We start from the raw sequence: 19738 nt of genomic DNA on the forward strand, positions 1-19738 counted from the left end.
AGTTGCGTTGGGAGAGAGATGATGTGGTGACCTCACCATCACTGCAGGCACGGTTCTCACACTCACCAGTCAGCCTGAGGGCATGCTCCTCAAAGTGAGTGAGGGGCCTAATGTGGGCCACTCCACCCCCAGTCTGAGACCTCTCCCTGCTGTTGTGAATCAGCTTCTCCTGCATTAAAACAGATGGAGAGAGTGAGAGCAGAACACATGGCACTGTGTGGAATGTTTGTGTGGTGAGCAGAGCCATGGGCGGGATGAGGACACGAGCTCCAGAGATGAGCCTGATGGACATGTGAGGGTGTGTGTGAGAGTTAGTGGTGTTGTCCCTTGAGGTGGGAGATCCCTGTGGATGTGTGATGGGTTTGTGAGTGTGTGAGTTGGGAGTGATGAGATGGTTGCCTTACCCTGGGGAAACGGATGAGAGCATTCACCCTATTCCTGCACTGGATGGCTGACCTCCTCTGTGCTTTGGTGGCGCTGATCGCCACTGCCACTGTCTCCCAGTCTGGATTGGTGACTCTGGTGGACCTCCTGTGGCCAGAGTGTGTGTAGTGGATGTTGCAGTGGCCTTACACTGCCTCTAGCAGGCGCCCCAGAGGGACGTCACTAAATTTGGGGGCTGTTGTCTTCTTTGCTTTTGGTGCCATCTACCACCTGGAGCAGACCTAGCCTGTAGGCACCAAGTAGGCTGCACTCTGGTGCACTTTAAATATGGCACCCAGAGTGAGGAAGCCCTGAGGTCACGGCAGGGCTGGCAAATCTGAGTCTGCCCACCAGCAATCCAGCGTGTTTCCTGTGAATGCATTATTAATGAGGTGGAACAGACCAGGAACGGGACGATTACGGCGCGAAAACCCGCCATTGTGGCCGGCAGGTAATACGTCCTTTTTCCCATCCGCTGTGCAAATCTGGGACGATTCTACCCACAGTTTGAAAGGTTGGTGCTACCCTTTATTGTAATGAAACCGAGTCCCTCTTCTACTGCAAAATCTCCAAAATACTTGCTTCAGGGAGTCACTCCCATCAGCATTGCCTCGCACTGTGGCTGGCCCTTTTACTGCCAGTTTCTGCCTGTAGAGTGCTGCAATGATGGCAGCTTGATGTATTAATGATGTCCCCCTGTACACTGACCTTCTCTAACTTGCTGGGTTGCCGACACAGCGTGTGACCCATGCATCATTAGGAAAAAACCATGGCGCCCAAATATGGCTCTTTGTTGGCATTTTAGTTACCTTAATAGGCTGCTTGGGGGGGCAGGTTAGCTCATTTGGCTAAACAGCTAGCATGTGGATCAGATTAATGCCAACAGCATGGGGTTCAATCCCCATTATGGTTGAGGTAGACTCAGCGCCTCCTTGCACTGCCCGTGGTGAAAAAGATCACAGCACTTAGCTGTGGTTTGACAAATAATCACCTGTCATTGAGCAGAGAACTGCAAAAGAACAGGCTGCACGTTGCACCCATAGGGAGTTCCTGACCACAGTGTCAATCCACCCCTGGGGAGACCACAGGGAGGAGGAAGATGTCAAGATACTGGCCCACCACCTATTTCAACAATTTTGCAAGCCTAGACACCACCTCACTTCCTCCAAACGCATGATAAAATTCCGCCTAATGTTTCAGGTTAATGATGAACCGATGAACAGTTCTAATGAAAGGTCATTAATCTGAAAAGTTTACTCAGGGTGGAATTTAATTGCCACCCCACCCCCACCCCCCCCAACCCAAGGGTGGAAGGGTGCAGGGTGGGGACCCTGCCGTATCCTGACTCCCCGCAGTCAGGCTCAGAGTGGATAGGGTGGAAAGTGGCCTTCATGCCCAGAGGCCAACTGATGTCCTTAAGGGAAAATACCAATAGGCTGGTATTCAACCAGTACCTGTCCCTGTCGGGTTTGCCACCTGTCTATTGGGAAGTGGGGAGGGGTTCCTTGTTCACAGGCACCCTGTGCCTGATTGAAGGGCCTGGCATCAGGAAGGGGGGCCGTTGAAAGCCACGTTGGTTCCAAATCCCCCTCCCCGTCCCCGCCAGTTATCTTCTCCCTACAGTTCTCATTTTGGCCACACTCACATCTATCTGGGAATCCATAGCCGATCTCATCTGCAGATCCAATGTGCATTACTGGCAGTGGCCATCGCTCCTCGTGGCACTGCAGGTACTGGAGAGATGCTGGCCCCTGATTGGCTGGTAGCTCTTGGGGACAGAATTTCTGCCCTGTCCAGGGTTTAAGCAAGTGACTGTCCAGGAAAATGTCTGATTGAGGGATCTGGCATCAGGAAAGGCGCCCCATCAGTAGGGGGCATGCGAGGATACAAGCGACTATGACAGTGAGATGGAGACTGAGCGAGTAGCAAAGTAGGTTCACGTGGTAAGTTCTGAGTCCTTTTCAGGTTTTAACTTTAGATTAAGTATCAAGATCTGACATACTACTAACCTTCAAGTAAGTTAGGTTAACTTGGTAAATAGAGAACTGCTTTGAGTGGCAGTTATCTGTTAATCACCTGAAAGCAGTTGGTTCAAGTGGTGTTAATTACTGTAGCAGGAAGCTAAACCAGCTGATGGCTCATCAGAGGGTCTTTAAAAGAGACAGGCTTTTTAAACTGGATGATCAGTAAGGGGCACATGATAAGACAGGTGACTACACTGGAGTGAGATGGAGATGGAAACTGAGTGAGTAATGAATTAGGTTCACATGGGAATTCAGTGCACAAGAGAAAGAGCTGTGGTATACAAAGGAATTATTCTAAGTTAATTAAGTGAGTAATTAAATTAAGTTCAATAAATAACATAAGTAACAATGGCAGGATAGGTGTTATGTTGCAGCTGCGGAATGTGGGTCCTTTTGGATTCCAAGGTGATCCATGACAAACATGTCTGCAGGAAGTGTAAGCAGCTAGAGGAATTCCCGATCAGGATTATTGATCTGGAAGCCGAACTTCAGACACTGTGGAACATAAAGGAGGGGGAGAAATACCTGGACACTTTGTTTCAGAAGACAGTCATGCCTCTTAGAATGGGGCCATCTGTTTTGATCAGCAATGAGGAACAGGAGGATGTGACAGAGTGAGGCAGATAAAGGAACTGAACAGACTGTAGCAGAGGAGCCTCAGACAGTAATGGAGGAGCTTCAGACTTTGCAATTGTCAAACAGGTTTGAGGTTCTCACAGCCTGTGCGGATGAGGTCTGCAAGGTTGATGACCAGGTTGGCCATGACACCATGGTACAGGAAGCCATTCAAGCAGGGGGAGCAAACAGGAATATAGTGGTAGTAGGGGACAGTATAGTGAGGGGGATTGACACTGTTCTCTGCAGCAAAGAGCAAGAGTCCAGACAGCTTTGTTGCCTGCCCAGTGCCAGGGTTCAGGACATCTGCTCGGGGCTGGAGAGAAACCTGCAGTGGGAGGGAGTGGGGTTGGATCCAGTCATCATGGCCCATGTAGGTACCAATGACATGGAAGGAGGTTCTGAATAGTCAGTATGAGAAGCTAGATACCAAATTAAGAAGCAGAACCTCAAAGGTAATAATCTCTGGATTATTACCTGAGCTACGTGCAAATTGGCATGGGCCAAATAAGATTAGAATGATGAATGCGTGGCTCAAAGGCTGGTGTGGGAGAAGTAGGTTCTGGTTTGTGGGGCACTGGCACCAGTACTGGGGAAAGTGGGGGCTGTACCATTGGGATGGTCTACATCTGAACCATGCTGGGGCGAGTGGATAGATGTGGCAAATCGAGGGGTAGATTCAAGGCAGGAGACCATAATAGTAATATGGGAAATGAGGGTCATAGAATAGCAGGAAAGGACAGAGAGTTGAAACCTAAGAATACACCAATAGTGAAGTCTAGAAGTTACAAAGATGACAAGAGGACAAAACAAAAGGCTTTGTATCTGAATGTACGTAGCATTCATAACAAAGTAAATTAATTGATAGTGCACTTTAAGTAAATCAATATGATCTGATAGCCATTACAGAGATGTGGCTGCAAGATGATAAGGATTAGGTCCTGAATATTGAGGGGTATATGATATTCAAGAAGAATAGGAAGCTAGGTAAAGGTGGAGGGGGTAACAATGATGATCAAGAATGACATTAGTGCAATAGTTAGAGGTGACCTAGGTTCGGGAGATCAGGATATAGAATTGGTTTGGGTGGAAATGAGGAACAGCAGGGGAAAGAAGTCACTAGTGGTCTACAGGCTCCCTAACAGTAACCACAATGTAGGACAAAGCATACAAGAAGAAATATTGGGTGCTTGCGATAAAGGGACGGCAATAATCATGGGTGATTTTAATCTATATATAAACTGGAAAAATCAGATTGGCAGTAGTAGCCCAGATGAGGAGTTCATAGAATACTTTCGAGATAGTTTCTTAGAGCGGCATGTTCTGGAACTAACCAGAGAGCAGGTTATATTAGACTTGCACCAGGATTTTCCCTTCAGTGATTTAGGAGCAGGGCCCGCTCGCCAAGGGGAAAATGACATGGGATGACATCAGGAGGAACCCCCAATGTCATCCCGGTCCATTTAAATCTTCAGGAAGGCGGGTGGATGGCGAAATCAGCTGTCCGCCCGCTGACCTGTCAATGGCCAATTAAGGCCATTGACAGGCTAATTAACCTTGTTAAAGACCCTGCCCGTCCAAGCTTAAGGCTGGCGGGCAGGCCAGGAGCCCCAGAGGGCTCCAGATTATTCATGAAACTTCATCCACTAGTGGGATGAAGTTTCATGTCCGTTTTTAAAAAATTTAAAAAACTTTATATGTTTCTTATTAACATGCCCCATCTCGTGTGACATTGTCACATGAGGGGGACATGTTAATAATTTTAATATTTCTCTATCTTTTGACTTTTCTTACCTTTCAGTAAACTCCCTGAGACAGGACTTTGCTTCCGGGAGCAGTGCGCTCTTTCGCACGCATGCGCAAAAGAGCGCACTTTGGTAGTTGGGGGTTCCCTCCCCCCCGCACAGGAAGTGCATAGCGCTTCCTGTCAGGCTGGCCGCTGGGCGGGCCTTAATTGGCCCGCCCACTCAAAATGGCGGCGGGCCCCGTTTCGGCGGCGGGGGTCGGCTGCCCGCCTGCCGCCGAGCCAGTGGGGCCCGCTCACCCACCAAGGGCAAAATTCTGCCATTGGTATTGTGTAACGTGACTAACTTGTGTAATGTGGCTAATGAGGTAGTAGATGCGTTGGTGTTGATTTTACAAAATTCACTAGATTCTGGAAAGGTTCCATCAGACTGGAAAGTAGCAAATATAACCCCTCTATTCAAGAAGGGAGGGAGGCAGAAAACAGGAAACTATAGGCCAGTTAGCTTGATGCCTTTCATGTGGGAGATGTTATTAATGAGGTTATAGCTGGGCACTGAGAGAAACTCAAGGTAATCGGGAAGAGCCAACATGGTTTTGTGAAAGGGAAATTGTGTTGGAGTTCTTTGAACGAGTAACATGCATTGTGGATAAAGGGGAGCCTGTACACATGTTGTACTTGGATTTCCAGAAGGCATTTCAGAAGGTGCCACATCAAAGGTTACTGCGGAAAATACAAACATATGATTTAGGGGGTAACATATTGGCATAGATAGAAGATTGGTTGGCTGACAGAAAACAGAGTATGCATAAATGGGTCTTTTTCTGATTGGCAGGATGTGACAAATGGAGTCCCATAGGGATCTGTGCTGGGGCCTCAACTGTTTACAACTTATATCATTGACTTAGATGAGGGGAGTGAAAGTATGGTAGCTAAATTTTCAGATGACACAAAGATAGGTAGGAAAGTATGTTGTGAAGAGGGCATAAGGAGGTTGCAGATGGGCATAGATAGATTGAGTGAGTGGACAAAAATCTGGTAGATGGAGTATAATGTGAGAAAATGTGAAGTTGTTCACTTTGGCAGGAAGAATAAAAATGCAGAGTATTACTTAAACGGAGAACAGCTGCAGAATTCCGAGGTGCAGGGGGATCAAGGTGTTCTAATGCATAAGCCACAAAAAGTTAGTATGCAGGTACAGCAAGTAATTAAGAAGGCTAATTGAATGCTATCCTTTATTATGAGAGGAATTGAACATAAAAGTAAGGGTCCCCCTTGTCCTCACTTATCACCCCACCAGCCTCCGCATTCAAAGGATCATCCTCCGCCATTTCCAGCAACTCCAGCATGATGCCACCACCAAACACATCTTCCCTTCACCCCCCCCGACGGCATTCCGTAGGGATCGTTCCCTCCGGGACGCCCTGGTCCACTCCTCCATCACCCCCTACTCCTCAACCCCCACCTATGGCACCTCCCCATGCCCACGCAGAAGATGCAACACCTGCCCCTTCACTTCCTCTCTCCTCACCGTCCAAGGGCCCAAACACTCCTTTCAAGTGAAGCAGCATTTCACTTGCATTTCCCCTAACTTAGTCTACTGCATTCGTTGCTCCCAATGCGGTCTCCTCTACATTGGAGAGACCAAACGCAAACTGGGCGACCGTTTTGCAGAACACCTGCAGTCTGTCCGCAAGAAAGACCCAAACCTCCCTGTCGCTTGCCATTTTAACACTCCACCCTGTTCTCTTGCCCACATGTCTGTCCTTGGCTTGCTGCATTGTTCCAGTGAAGCCCAGCGCAAACTGGAGGAACAGCACCTCATCTTCCGACTAGGCACTTTACAGTCTTCCGGGCTGAATATTGAATTCAACAACTTTAGATCTTAAACTCCCCCTCCCCCCATCCCCACCCCGTTTCTCGCCCCCCCCCCCCTTTTTTTTCAATAATTTATATAGATTCTTCTTTCCCCACCTATTTCCATTATTTTTAAATCTAAAACTAAAACCTTGTTAGTCTTTTCCACCCCACCCCCACTAGAGCTGTACTTTGAGTGTCCTGTCTTCCATTCTTAATTAGCACTTTTCTTAGACAAATATCACCACCTTCAACACCTCTTTGATCCTTTTGTCTGTGACATCTTTTGATTATCTGCTCCTATCACTGCTTGCTTATCTCCACAATCACCACACCCTCAACTTCTCTCTCCCCCCCGCCCCCCCACCTTAAACCAGCTTATATTTCACCCCTCTCCTAACTATGCTTCAGTTCTGCCGAAGGGCCGTGAAGGCTCGAAACGTTAACTGATTTCTTCTCCACCGATGCTGCCAGACCTGCTGAGTTTTTCCAGGTAATTCTGTTTTTGTTTTGGATTTCCAGCATCCGCAGTAGCTTTTAGCTTTTTGTTTTTATAAAAGTAAGGATGTTATGCTTCAGTTATACAGGGCATTGGTGAGACCACATGTCGAATATTGTGTGCAGTTTGGGTTTCCTTATTTAAGGAAGGATGTAAATGCGTTGGAGGCAATTTAGAGGAGGTTTACTAGATTGATACCTGGAATGAGCGGGGTGTCTTATGATGAAAGGTTAGACAGACTGGGCTTGTTTCCACTGGAGTTTAGAAAGGTGAGGGGTGACTTGATTGAAGTATATAAGATCCTGAAAGGTATTGACAAGGTGGATGTGGAAAGGATGTTTCTTCTTGTGGGTGAGTCCAGAACTAGGGAGCACTGTTTTAAAAATAGGAGTTGCCCTTTTAGGACAGAGACGAGGAGAATTTATTTCTCAGAGGGTTGTGCGACTTCTGAACTCTCTGCCTCAAAAGGTGGTGGAGGCGAGTCATTGAATATTTTTCAGGTGGAGGTAGATAGATTCTTGTTAGGCAAGGAAATCAAAGGTTAATAGGGTAGGTGGGAATGTAGAATTCAAAACACAAACAGATTAGCCTTGATCTTATTAAATGGCGGAGCAGGCTCGAGGAACTGAATGGCCTACTTCTGCTCCTATTTCATGGGCAGGATTTTCCCATCAGCGAGTGGGGGGTGGGGTCCGCTCGTCGATGCGTAAAATGATGTGTGGTGACGTCGGATGGAACTCCCGACATCACCACACCCCATTTAAATTTTCCGGTAGGCAAAATCAGCTGCGCGCCTGCCGACCTGTCAATGGCCAATTTAACTAATTAATGGACCTGCCCGTCCAACCTTAAGGTTGGCAGGCAGGCCAGGACCCCTGCCATGAATTAGAAAAAGCATGAAACCTCATCCACGGGGGGCGGATGAGGTTTAATGTAGGTTTTTAAAAATTTTATTCAAGTTTTCTTAAAAATTATGGACATGTCCCAACTCATGTGACAGTGTCAGGAATTTTTTTTTCCTCTATTTTTAATGTTTTTGACAGAACAGCCGTTCTCCCTGAGGCAGCACTTAGCCTCAGGGAGATGAGTGCGCTCTTTCGTGCACATGCGCGAAAGAGCGCACTCTCGTGTTTAGGGATTCCCCCCCGTCCACACAGGGAGTGCTTACCGGCGGACGTCACGCTGGGTGGGCCTTAATTGGCCCGCCCACGTAAAATGGCGCCGTGCCCTCAATCGGGGGCGCCGATCAGAGGTGCGCCTGTGCACACCCGCAATTCAACTTTGCCCCCAATAGGGGGAAAATCCTGCCCCATATGTTCATATTGCACACCCCTAGTTGTTCTTGAGTGGTAGTAAGGCCTTCTTAACCTAGAGTCCATATGAAAAAGGTACTCCCAAAGTGACGTTAGCTCTGGAGTTACAGGATTTTGATTAAGTGACAATGAAGAAACAACAATACATTTCCAATTCAGGAGGATGTGTGACTTGGAGGCGATTTTGTTGGTGACACTGTTGCCTTGGTAGTTGAGGTTGAGGGTTTATGAAATGCCATGATGAGCACAAAAATCACAGTAAGAGGCTGACTGAAAGTTTTGATATTAAGTATACACATAAGCGTTTCACTTTTGAGTATATCTTATATTCTGACACCTTAACTCAAGGGGCAGAATTTTCTGCCTGTCAGGTGGGCGGGCCCGACCCAATCTCCGGTGGGTGGGGAGCCGATCCCCGCCAGCGAAGCGGGCCGCACCACCATTTTATGGGGGCGGGCAATTTAAGGCCCGCCCAGCGTGACGTCCGGCGGGAAGCCCTATGCTCTTCCTGTGCGGGCTGGGGGATTCCCTAAAAGCGAGAGTGCGCACTTTCACGCATGCGCACGAAAGAGTGCACATCTCCCTGAGGCTAAGTGCTGCCTCAGGGAGATCGCTTCCACTTTGAAAAATAGAAAAAATCATAAAAAAGAATCCCCCCTAACATGTCCTCCTCATGTGACAATATCACATGAGATGGGACATGTTCATAATTTACACTATAACTTTATTAAAATTTTTAAAACCCTGCATGAAACCTGATCCCACCGCAGGATGATGTTTCATGTTTTCTCTATTTGCCTCTGGGGCTCCTGGCCTGCCCGCCAACCTTAAAGTTGGACGGGCAGGTCCTTTAATTGTTTAAATGATCCTGTCAATGGCTTCAATTGGCCATTGACAGGTCGGTGGGCCCGCAGCTGATTTTGCTACGGGCCCGCCTTCCTGAAAATATAAATGGGCCGGGATGACTTTGGGGGTTCTGCCCAACGTCATCCCGCGTCATTTTACGCGTCGGTGAGCGGGCCCCGCCCCCTGCTCGCCAACGGCAAAATTCTGCCCAAGGACGTATATTGCTTCGTGCCTATAAAATATTTTCAAACATTGAGCTACATTATCATTCATGTGTCTCTCCAGGCAGTGAGTATTGGTAGGCTGCTTGACTATGGAAGCCATCACAATCAAGTTCAATTCTGTCCTCGCACAGAAACAAAAAATGCTGGAAAAACTCAGCAGGTCTGACAGCATCTGTGGAGAGAAAGGCAGAGTTAATGTTTCAAGTCCGTATGACTGTTCTTCAGACGGACTCAAAACCTGAACTCTGTCTTTCTCTCCACAAATGCTGTCAGATCTGCTGCGTTTCTCCAGCATTTTTTTGTCTTTGTTTCAGATTTCCAGCATCCGAAGTATTTTGCCATTATCTTCAATTCTGTCCTCATTGACCGTCCACTGGGATCAACAGGTGCAGAAAACTTTTGCTGATCTTTCCCCTCCCTAGTTTTTAATTACTGAGGGAAGTGTTGAACTGCAACAAGAGCCTGATGCAAATCAGATAATACAGCACAGAATAGCAAACAATTCTGGGACATTGAAGTCTGATGGCTTAATAGCTAAGCAATAACGGTATACATATGAAAAAAACCACTACACAACCGTGAAATGAAGCAGAAAAAGACAGTGAGTCTTTTCAAGTATGGCTAGAAATGATATTTTAACCATTATACATAGTTAACCAGTCTGTTCATACAGTTAATACTCTAAATTAAATTATAACATAATGTGGCCTTAACTCCTAGATGAACTATAAAACCATTTTGTGGTAAGTACAGGAGTCAGCATGTGAACCAGATTAATAGTGGCAAGGTAAGAGGAAGGGGCAATATCCCAGCAATCTTTATTGTGTCAATATGAAGAGGTAACTGTACCTTTAATGTATATTTAAAATTGATTAGTAACTAATTTAAAATGTTGTCTACAGGCACATGTGCATGGTGATGCGAGGCGTGCAGAAAATTAATAGCAAGACCATGACTAGCACGATGCTTGGAGTTTTCCGTGAGGACCAAAGGACACGGGAAGAGTTCCTCACACTGACAAAGGAGTAGAAGAATCATTGTCATTCTATCTCATGCTACAAATTTAGGAAAACCTGCTGACCTGCCATGAAAAGTGGATTACACTGAAGCAATAACTTCTGTTTGTCTGAAAATTAAAAGACAGCGTTGATTCACGTATAGACTAAATGCTGAATATTCCAAACAACACACTTAGTTCAGGCAGGGACCAAGATATTGCCAGGATGCGATAGGAAAACAATGTTTTGATGTTGTTATGTTTTATTATAGAAGGGATAAAACACATAATTTTTAGTGTGAAACTGTAGGTATTTCTAAATAACTACTTACATACTTAGTATCTAATTTTACTGTTTCATTTAACATTTCTGGCTTCCTGGAGCCTAATATTTAATCATATAAAAATGCTTAAACCAATAGTGGCAGATCTAATGTTTACTGGCAGCTGATTTGTTTAGTTTAACGGACAGGGAAAACTGATTGACAGCAAGTTTAGATAATTATAAAATAGGAAATATTCAACCAACTCAAGTCTCAGTGCAACAATCTAATGCTTTTTTGTTCAAAATTCAAAACTAGGTTAGGCAATGGCCTTATTCTTCTGGAACCTGCATACTAATCAGCCCATATTGATGAGTTGGACAGCTCTCTCTATTGACTTCAAGGCTCACAACATGAATTGAACCCTTAATTTTGTACTGCTGGCAGTCTCTGGCCACAGGATAACTGATGTGGTATTTGAGAAAATAGCAGTAGCAAGTGTGCTTCTGAAGTTTTAGCTAAGACATATTGTTGTGACCGAATAGAGGCAGCTTCACTTTACATTCAGTTGTGCTATAGCAGACCTGGAAGTGCTTAACTTTGGGAACATAAAATGGAAAGTTTTTGAAACCCCATTAACATCCCTCACTTGAATAAACATAAAAATGAGCAAACTTTCTTTTTAAAATAAAACCAAAATTACTATATGGCTCTTTTACTTTGATTTTTAAAAAAAACATTATATTTGAAAAATTTTACAGGCTGTCTTTTATCTGCTCCATTTTGCAGTTGTAAATTGGCTTTAGCAAAATAATAAATTTATTGCGTAACTGATACATCCACGCGTGATGAGTTACTAAGCTATCATATTTCTAGGCCCCAGATTTGATTTCCCGACTGTGCTGAGATCTGCCAGGGAGTAATTTTTTTTATTCATTCGTGGGATGTGAGAGCTGCTGGAAAGATCAGTATTTGTTGCCCATCCCTAATTTGCCATTGAGAAGGTGGTGGTGAGCTGATTTCTTGAACTGCTACAGTCCATGTGGTGTGGGTATGTCCACAGTGCTGTTAGGAAGGGAGTTCCAGGATTTTGACTCAACAACAGTGAAGGAACGGGGATATATTCCCAAGTCAAGGTGGTGTATAACTTGGAGGGAAACATGGTGTCCCCATGCACCTGTTGCCCTTGTTCTCCTTGGTTGCAGGTTTGGAAGGGGCTATTGGTGGAGCCTTGGTGAGTTGCTGCAGTGTATCTTGTAAATGGTACACCTTGCTGCCACTGTGCGCCAGTGTGGAGGGAATGAATGTTTAAGGTGGTGGTTGGGGTGCCAGTCAACTGGTCTGTTTTGTATTGGATGGTGTTAAGCTTCTTGAATGTTGTTGGAACTGTACTCGTCCAGGCAAGTGAAGAATATTCCATTACGCTCCTATGCCTTATACATAGTGGACTTCAGGATTTGGGGAGTCTGTGGGTGAGTTACTCAGTGCAGAATTCCCAGCCTCTGATCTGCTTTTGAAACCGCAGTATGTTAATAGTGGGGGATTCAGTGATGGTCATGCCATTACCATTAATGGGAAGTGATTAGATTCTCTCTTGTTGGAGATGGTCATTATGTGGCACTTGTGTGACACAAATGTTACTTGTCACTTATCAGGCCAAGCCTGAAGGTTGTCTAGGTCTTGTTGCATTCAGGCACGGACTGCTTCAGCATCTGACAAGTTGTAAATTTTTTAAAATTCATTCACGGGATGTGGGCTTTGCTGGCTGGGCCAGCATTTATTGCCCATGCCTAATTGCCCTTGAGAAGGTGGTGGTGAGCTGCCTTCTAGAAGTGCTGCAGCCCATGTAGTATAGGTACACCCACAGTGCTGTTTGGGAGTTCCAGGATTTTGACCCAGCAACAGTGAAGGAACATATTTCCAAGTCAAGGTGGTGAGTGACTTGGAGAGGAAGCTCCAGGTGGTGGTGTCCCCATCTATCTGTTGCCCTTGTCCTCGGTGATAGTGGTTGTGGGTTTGGAAGGTGCTGTCAAAGGAGCCTTGGTGAATTCCTGCACCTTCCTGCAGTGCATCTTGTAGATGTTGCACACTGCTGCTACTGAACTTTGAGAAATCATCAGCAAACATCCCTACTTCAGACCTTATGATGGAGGGAAGGTCATTGATGAAGCAGCTATTTTGGGACACTACAACTGTCCTCCATAGTCCTGAGCTAGTGAAGGGAAAAATTAGGCACGTTTTCTATTCCTGGTCACTATCCATTGATCCCAGCTGAGGACAGTAAGACCAAAATTAGCCTTGATTGTAGTTCCCTCCACAGTTGAATAGTCTACCAATACTCATAGTCTAGATCTTTGTACAAAGAACGGCTGCTTGAATGAAATTTTGGAGGACAATTGTTGGCCATGGGGTTGTAGCTTAGTAAGAATCAGTGCCTTCAGGAGAGGAAATGAAAGGAAATTGGAAATAGGAAAGCTCTTGTTTCACATGCTCATGTGTGTACGTGTATATATAATATGTATATATATATATATATTATATATATATATATATATATAGAGTGTATGTATGTGTATATATATTATATGTATAATATATATATGGTCAGCAGTACATCCAGCTTAATTTGTAATTTACAATGGAATATATTTTAAAGCATCCTTGTGATAGAAATTGCACTGGTGATGTTATATAAATGGTGGAGAAATTTGCTTTTGGCAATGGTGCAAAATGGATGCTAGTGAATCAGCAGCCTATTTTACAACCCAAACATACTTGCATTGTAAAATCAATGAGAAAGAAAATTGGGCAGAGTATGAAATGGGCAGCCATGTTTATCGCTTGTTGGGTGCTATCTTCTATTTTGTGTTATCACATATTGGTTGCTTCTATCCAAGATGAATTTTACCCCAATCATGTTTTTATCAGTTCTTCTATTCAGAGTTTTAATTAAGCTATTAATGTGTTTATTTAAAATAGGTTATTGCCTCCAATAAAGTAGCAGATATAAAAATTAATGCTAAATACATTTTTCATCGTTGTCTTCTTTGTCCCACTGTCTTAATGTTACATATTACAATACTAAACAGAAAATTGAACAAATACACTGATCAGTTTATTTTTGTATAAGTTCACTACTAACAATAAGTTTAAAAAATCCTTATCATACCCATTTTTAGTAGAACTCAGCATTTATTATTTTGATGTAATCCATGCCCTTATGAGTAAATGGGAACACCATGATTAACACAACCTAGACTGAGATCAACAATCTATGGTCAAGACTATATGTAAGGCAAGAACTTGTATTCATAATAGCACCTTTCATGACCTCAGGATGGTACAAAGCACTTTGCAACTAATGAAGTAAGTTTGAAGTGTAGCCACTGTTGGAACACAACAGTCAATTTGTGCACAGCCAGCTCCCACAAACAGCAGTCAATAGATGATCCACTAATTTGTTTTAAACATTAGTTGAGGGATAAATATTGGCCAGCATAACAAGGTTCTTTCACATATACCTGGGAGGGATCCAAAAGGCAGCACCTGTCAGTGCAGCAGTTTCTCAGTATCAGCCTAGATTGTGTGGTCTGGTCTCTGGAGTGGGGTCTGAGCCAGGCAAGAGTGCCACCACTGAGCCAAAGCACGACATGTAAAAATAAAACATTTGTAAAGGATACTGACAACTGGTGCTTTGCGATGAGTTCATATTTCAGAATAACACTATACAATATGGCCTTAACTACCAGCATTATGTAAAATGTCTTTTGAAATTAGAAATATGCATTTCAATGTTCTGTCAGGTATTATGAACTAAATGTTCTGTATTTCTTTTCATTATCCTATTTGTTTGTTAATTGATGAACATTTTATATTGTTGTTAAGCTATTTTTTTTAAAGGATCTGCAGTCTTTCTGCTGCAGATATTTGATTATGTATGTCAGTATGTGTTGCTGTACCACATCATATATATCATAGTCCAGTCATTATAAAATGTAAAAAGCTTTAGTTATTTTTAAAAATGCAGTATTTGTATATTTCTGGAAATGTGCTGTGCCTTTTTAATGTGTGCAATATAAAAGAATTAAAAATTTGGGGTGGCGTGATAAATGAACATTTGTGAAAATATTTATCACAGGACTCTGTTAATTCTTTTGCTCGTTGTTTAACTGTAAGCAATGTTAAAGTATGTGTGCCCAGTGTATAAATCTGCCAAAATATATGTTGCATCGATTAACAGTAAGTTTTTTTCATGATTAATACAATTAGCATAGTATTGTTTATGTCCGTCTCAGTTATATGGGTCATTATAATTCATTTATTAATTGTACTTTTTTAAGTCATGATGAGTGAAGCCCTGACGTTTTACCATGAGACATTATCATAAGGACACTGAGCATGTCCCTTTTCTAATTTAACAGAAGCATTAATCCATTCAAAACTTTGAAAAGTGAGACGAGGAATTTCTTACAAACAAATTAAGTGTTCATGCAACAATCTTGTGCAGTATATTTTCCAGAGCTGTGTAGTTTTAACTGAGATTGAAGTTACAAAACTCCTGCAGTATGTTCTCTACATGCTCATTAAACTCTAAAAATTCTGCATTTTGATTCAGCTGCTGTGGCAGTTGGAGCAGATACAATTGGAATTGTTGATCCTTCAGAGAAAGCGGGAAGTAAGATTTCCAGCCAGGAGGAATTTAGGGCAGAATCTGTCTATGTCAGCATCCCACTATGTTTACTCCGTCCCTTCAAATTCCAGTGGGAATTTGGGCTGCTGACCTTCCTCTTGTCCAGAGGGAATCGATAATCTTAGTCTGAAGGACAAAGGCTGTGCTGGGACCAGAGAAACTTTGGCCATTTTTTCATTGGTTCCGATAGGCTTGTGGTACCTTGGACGGAGAAGCTGTTGGCCGTTCCTTGTTACAGCTGGCATATTAGGGTGGACACAATTCAAGCACCTTTTTATGTGCAATACATGGCCCCAAGCCATATAAATAATCTATCCTTGGGATTTTTAACAGAGTCGACAGCTTAGGACAGTGACGCTATCGGGGATTTCAGGGCTATTGTTCCCTGGCTGGAGAGAGGAAAATATTAGTTGAGGGTTCCATCTTCTGATTGCTTTTGCTTTCTCTGCAGAGTTGATATTTGGATATTGGAGACTTGTGTTTAGTCGCAGTTCCTCTATGATCAAACAGCTTGCTGACACTCACTGTCCAGACTCAAACATGAAGACTAATTAACTGAGTAAGGTACCACGGAATGAGTAATACCAGTGAAACTACTGAGCAGGAAAAATCGTCAGGAGAGCAAAATAAGAGAGAAAACCAGCAATGAAAATTCTCCTTTGCCAATAAGTTAACTCTTGTAGATCTACCACAGCATTTAAGATAGAACAGTTTACATTTTGACTTGAGAATACTACTATTCATGCATTTACAAAATGTACTTAACCAAATTATACTATTTTTCTATTAGCTAGAGATTATTTTGTGTTATGTCAAATTCCTCTTCACTTAATTGAGGTAAGCCCTACATTTTACATCTCTCCGTGCCAACCCACCAATTCATGTAGAGGTTTCTAGCTGTCTAGTTTTGGGCCACAGATGGTCTCATTTTTGAACTGGTCCTTGGAAAATTGTAAAATATATAACTCAGGCAAGAAAAACCTTTTTAAAACAGAAAGTCTATTTTTCACATACTGTTCTGTCTCATGAGGTAGACTACTTGCAATTAAGATCATCAAATAATTTTTATGATAAGCAAACCACATAAGAGCAGCTTACATTTATAGTACCTTTATCATAGTACAATGTCCCAACCTGCTCCACAGGAACATTACCAAACAAAATTTGACACCAAGCCACAAAAGGAAACAATAGGACAGATGCTTGGTCAAAGAGATAAAGGAACATCTTAAAGGAGGAGAGGGGTGGAAAGGTTGAGGGAAGGCATTCCAAGCCTAGGCAGTACTGGATGTTGGACAAGCAGTGTGAAAAATCAGAGATGGTGGGGGGTCAAGAGAGCTAATGTGAGATCGAGCTGGGTGATCAAGCCTTGATAGCACACTGTCCTGCCTTTATCCTGCCTGCTATCCAGTTTTTAAAATGTCACTCTAATTCCATGTCTTAAACATGAGTAGGCTAGAGCTGCAATGTTCAGGTCTCACCTACTGATGCCATCTAATGAGGAAGCATTGGGAAGGAACCTTGGATGACTCATTCAGACACTTGGTTCTTCCACCCTGCAGGGACATGCCCTTCTGCTAATATTAGCTCTAATATCAGGGAACAGAGGACAAGAAACTAAATGTTCAGAGCCTATCCTACCAAACTATGCACAAGACACTGGGCTACAAAATGCTCAATTACCATACCATTCTCAGTAATAGAATGAATAAGTGGGGTGAAATATTGGAGACAATACAAACAAAATGTTGATTTCCACATCTGAATCGGAGTTTGTTCAGTGCCGACGTTTGTGCTGTTGAGATAGTAAAGTCCACAAGGTATTACGTAACATAATTCAAAACTGATGCAACTACCTAAACTTCAAACATATTCCTAATTTTAACAAATATGTCTTTACGTTTGATTGTCAAAGCAAGCATTTCAGTGTAAACCCAATTTTGTTAAAAACTTACTGGGGGTGAATTTCCTCAGGGGTTCCCTGCTTATTCCATAATAATTCAACAAAGGAGTCATGGAAACCTCTGATAAACAGCATTCACATCATTTTTCTGGGATTACTGAAGTTATGAGGTTCAAGCTTAAAAACCTCCACTATATTCACAAGTAGAAATGCAACAACTAATTTATGTAATTAGCTGAAGAATGATGTTTTAGTATATGTTATTAAACTGTCCTTTTTACATTATAGTAAATGTAAACCTCTCCAGGTTGCCTTTTTAAACGTTCTTATTTCTCCACCCCTCTTATTTAAAAAATATATATGCTCGTATTTCATGCTCTTATCAAGCTATTACCAAAATAGTATGTTTCTGCCTGACCTCCTTTTGTCAGAGATCTGAGTTATGAAGAAAGGTTAGAAACACTTGCAATTTTCAGCCTTAAAAGCCTGAGAGCAGACTTCATAGAGGAATGTAATATTTTAAATGGTACAGAAGAGGTATATTTAAAACACTATTTCAAATTAAACAGTGACAGTAGGAAATTGGTCACAGTTTCCAACTGTCAAAAAGCAAATTTAGGATTGATATCAGAAAGTTCTTTCTCCATACACAGAGAACAACATGTGGAATGGAATTTGTGGTGCATTTGCTGGCATATGCACCAGAAGGCTCTGAAATGAACAAGCCATCGCTGTGAATGAGTGGGGCCATGGCCTGCAACTGGAGTGAAGTGATGTGCTCTGGAGGATGGTGTTCACTCCATTTCATTTCAGAATCAGTTTGAGATTTAATACCTCAATTAGCATTAGGCAGGTTCATCACCCTTCCTAAACCAAAACCGCTTTACGTTGGCACTGGCACTAAACTTGTGCTGAATGTACTACAGAAGCATCCAGAGAGGCTCGAGGGAGGCGCAATCTCAAATTAGGTCACTGCAATTAAAGTGCAGACACTGTTGGTGGTGGGGGGTTCCGGGGGTATGAGGGGTGTTTCCGGAGGGGTGGGGTTGGTTCTGTGGTGCCCTAGGTGGTGGGGGTGGGCTGGGAGGGTGGGGATGGGGGACTCGATCGGAGGTCTGAGTGGTTGGGGGTGGGGGGCTCGGAGGTCCTAGGAGAGTTGGGGTGTCAGATGTCAGGAGGGTGGGTGGTGGGGGGTGGTGGGAGGGGTAGGGGGGTGTCAGATTTCAGGGAGTGGGGGTGTCAGAGATTGTGGGGGCGGGGGAGGACAGAGGGGTGGGGGATCTGTGGGGTGGGGAGGTCAAGGTTTGGGGGATCGGGTTTGGGATCGGGAACAGTGTTTGCACAGTATCTGCTCACAATGAATCATTGCTCAAGCTATGGACATAACAATGGAGAAAAGAGTCAGCCCAGACCACATAATCAAGAAAACTGGAACATCTTTTGGTTGCAGTAAAAAGGAAAACAAAAGTTGAAATTTTATCCTTAATTAAATGTCTTTTTTTATTATAACACAAGTACTTATGAGACCCAATATAAAAAATCCAATATCAATGAATTCTTACCTCGCACAGCATTATCAATTTAACCAGTAGCGAAAAATGTAATATCATATGAACATGTATTCTTTTGGGTCAAGAAAAGACCATTTAATTTCTGACACAAGAAATTGTACAAGCTTAACAGTGAATAATTGATTAATACATGACTTCGAACCTATTTATCTGTGAATGTTTCATCTTGGGATCATTGGTTTGAAGTAACACTTTGTTTTCAGAAAGTGGGTGTTTCTGTTAAGGCTGTGTTTTTATTGTCCATCTCTTGTTAGCATGGAAAGGTGGTGATGACCTTTTACTTGAACTACAGCAGCCCTAGTGATGATGGTGTTCTCACAATGGTGTTAGGTAAGGAACTCCAGGACTTTGACCCATCAATGGTAATGGGAACAGCGATATATGTACAAGCCAATGTGAACTAGAAGGCAACTTAGAGGTGATGCTGTTTCTACAAAATAGCTCCTCTTGCCCTTCCTAGTCAGGAGGATTGTAGTGAGAGGAGGTGCTGTTGGAGCAACCTTGGTGAGTTATTGTAGTGCATCCTATATGTTGTAAATACTGCAGTGATGAAGGGGATGAATATTGATCCTGATGGCAGGTGTGCCAAACAAATGAACTGTTCTGACCTCGATGAGTTTAAGTATTATTGCATGTACTCCCATCTGGACAAGTGGTAAATATTCCATCACACTCCTGACATGGGTTGTATTTGGTGGAGAGGCTTGGAAGGGTCAGGTGAGCCATTCATTGCACCATGCTTCTGCCTTGTTCTTGTATCCATATTGTT

General features: G+C 43.3%; 1 protein-coding gene across 1 annotated transcript in view; it reads left to right on the forward strand.

Annotated features, from left to right (window-relative positions):
• The window catches only part of gch2 (GTP cyclohydrolase 2), an 80256-nt gene extending 68490 nt beyond the window's left edge, over positions 1–11766 (forward strand). Inside the window, exon 6 of the mRNA XM_078557170.1 lies at positions 10448–11766. Within this exon, the coding sequence (XP_078413296.1) occupies positions 10448–10574 (127 nt within the window). The 3' untranslated portion in view covers positions 10575–11766. The remainder of the gene's footprint in view (positions 1–10447) is intronic.
• Positions 11767–19738: the final 7972 nt, after the last annotated feature.

This window comes from Cetorhinus maximus, chromosome 14, assembly GCF_964194155.1.
Source record: "Cetorhinus maximus chromosome 14, sCetMax3.hap1.1, whole genome shotgun sequence".
NCBI lineage: Eukaryota > Metazoa > Chordata > Chondrichthyes > Lamniformes > Cetorhinidae > Cetorhinus > Cetorhinus maximus.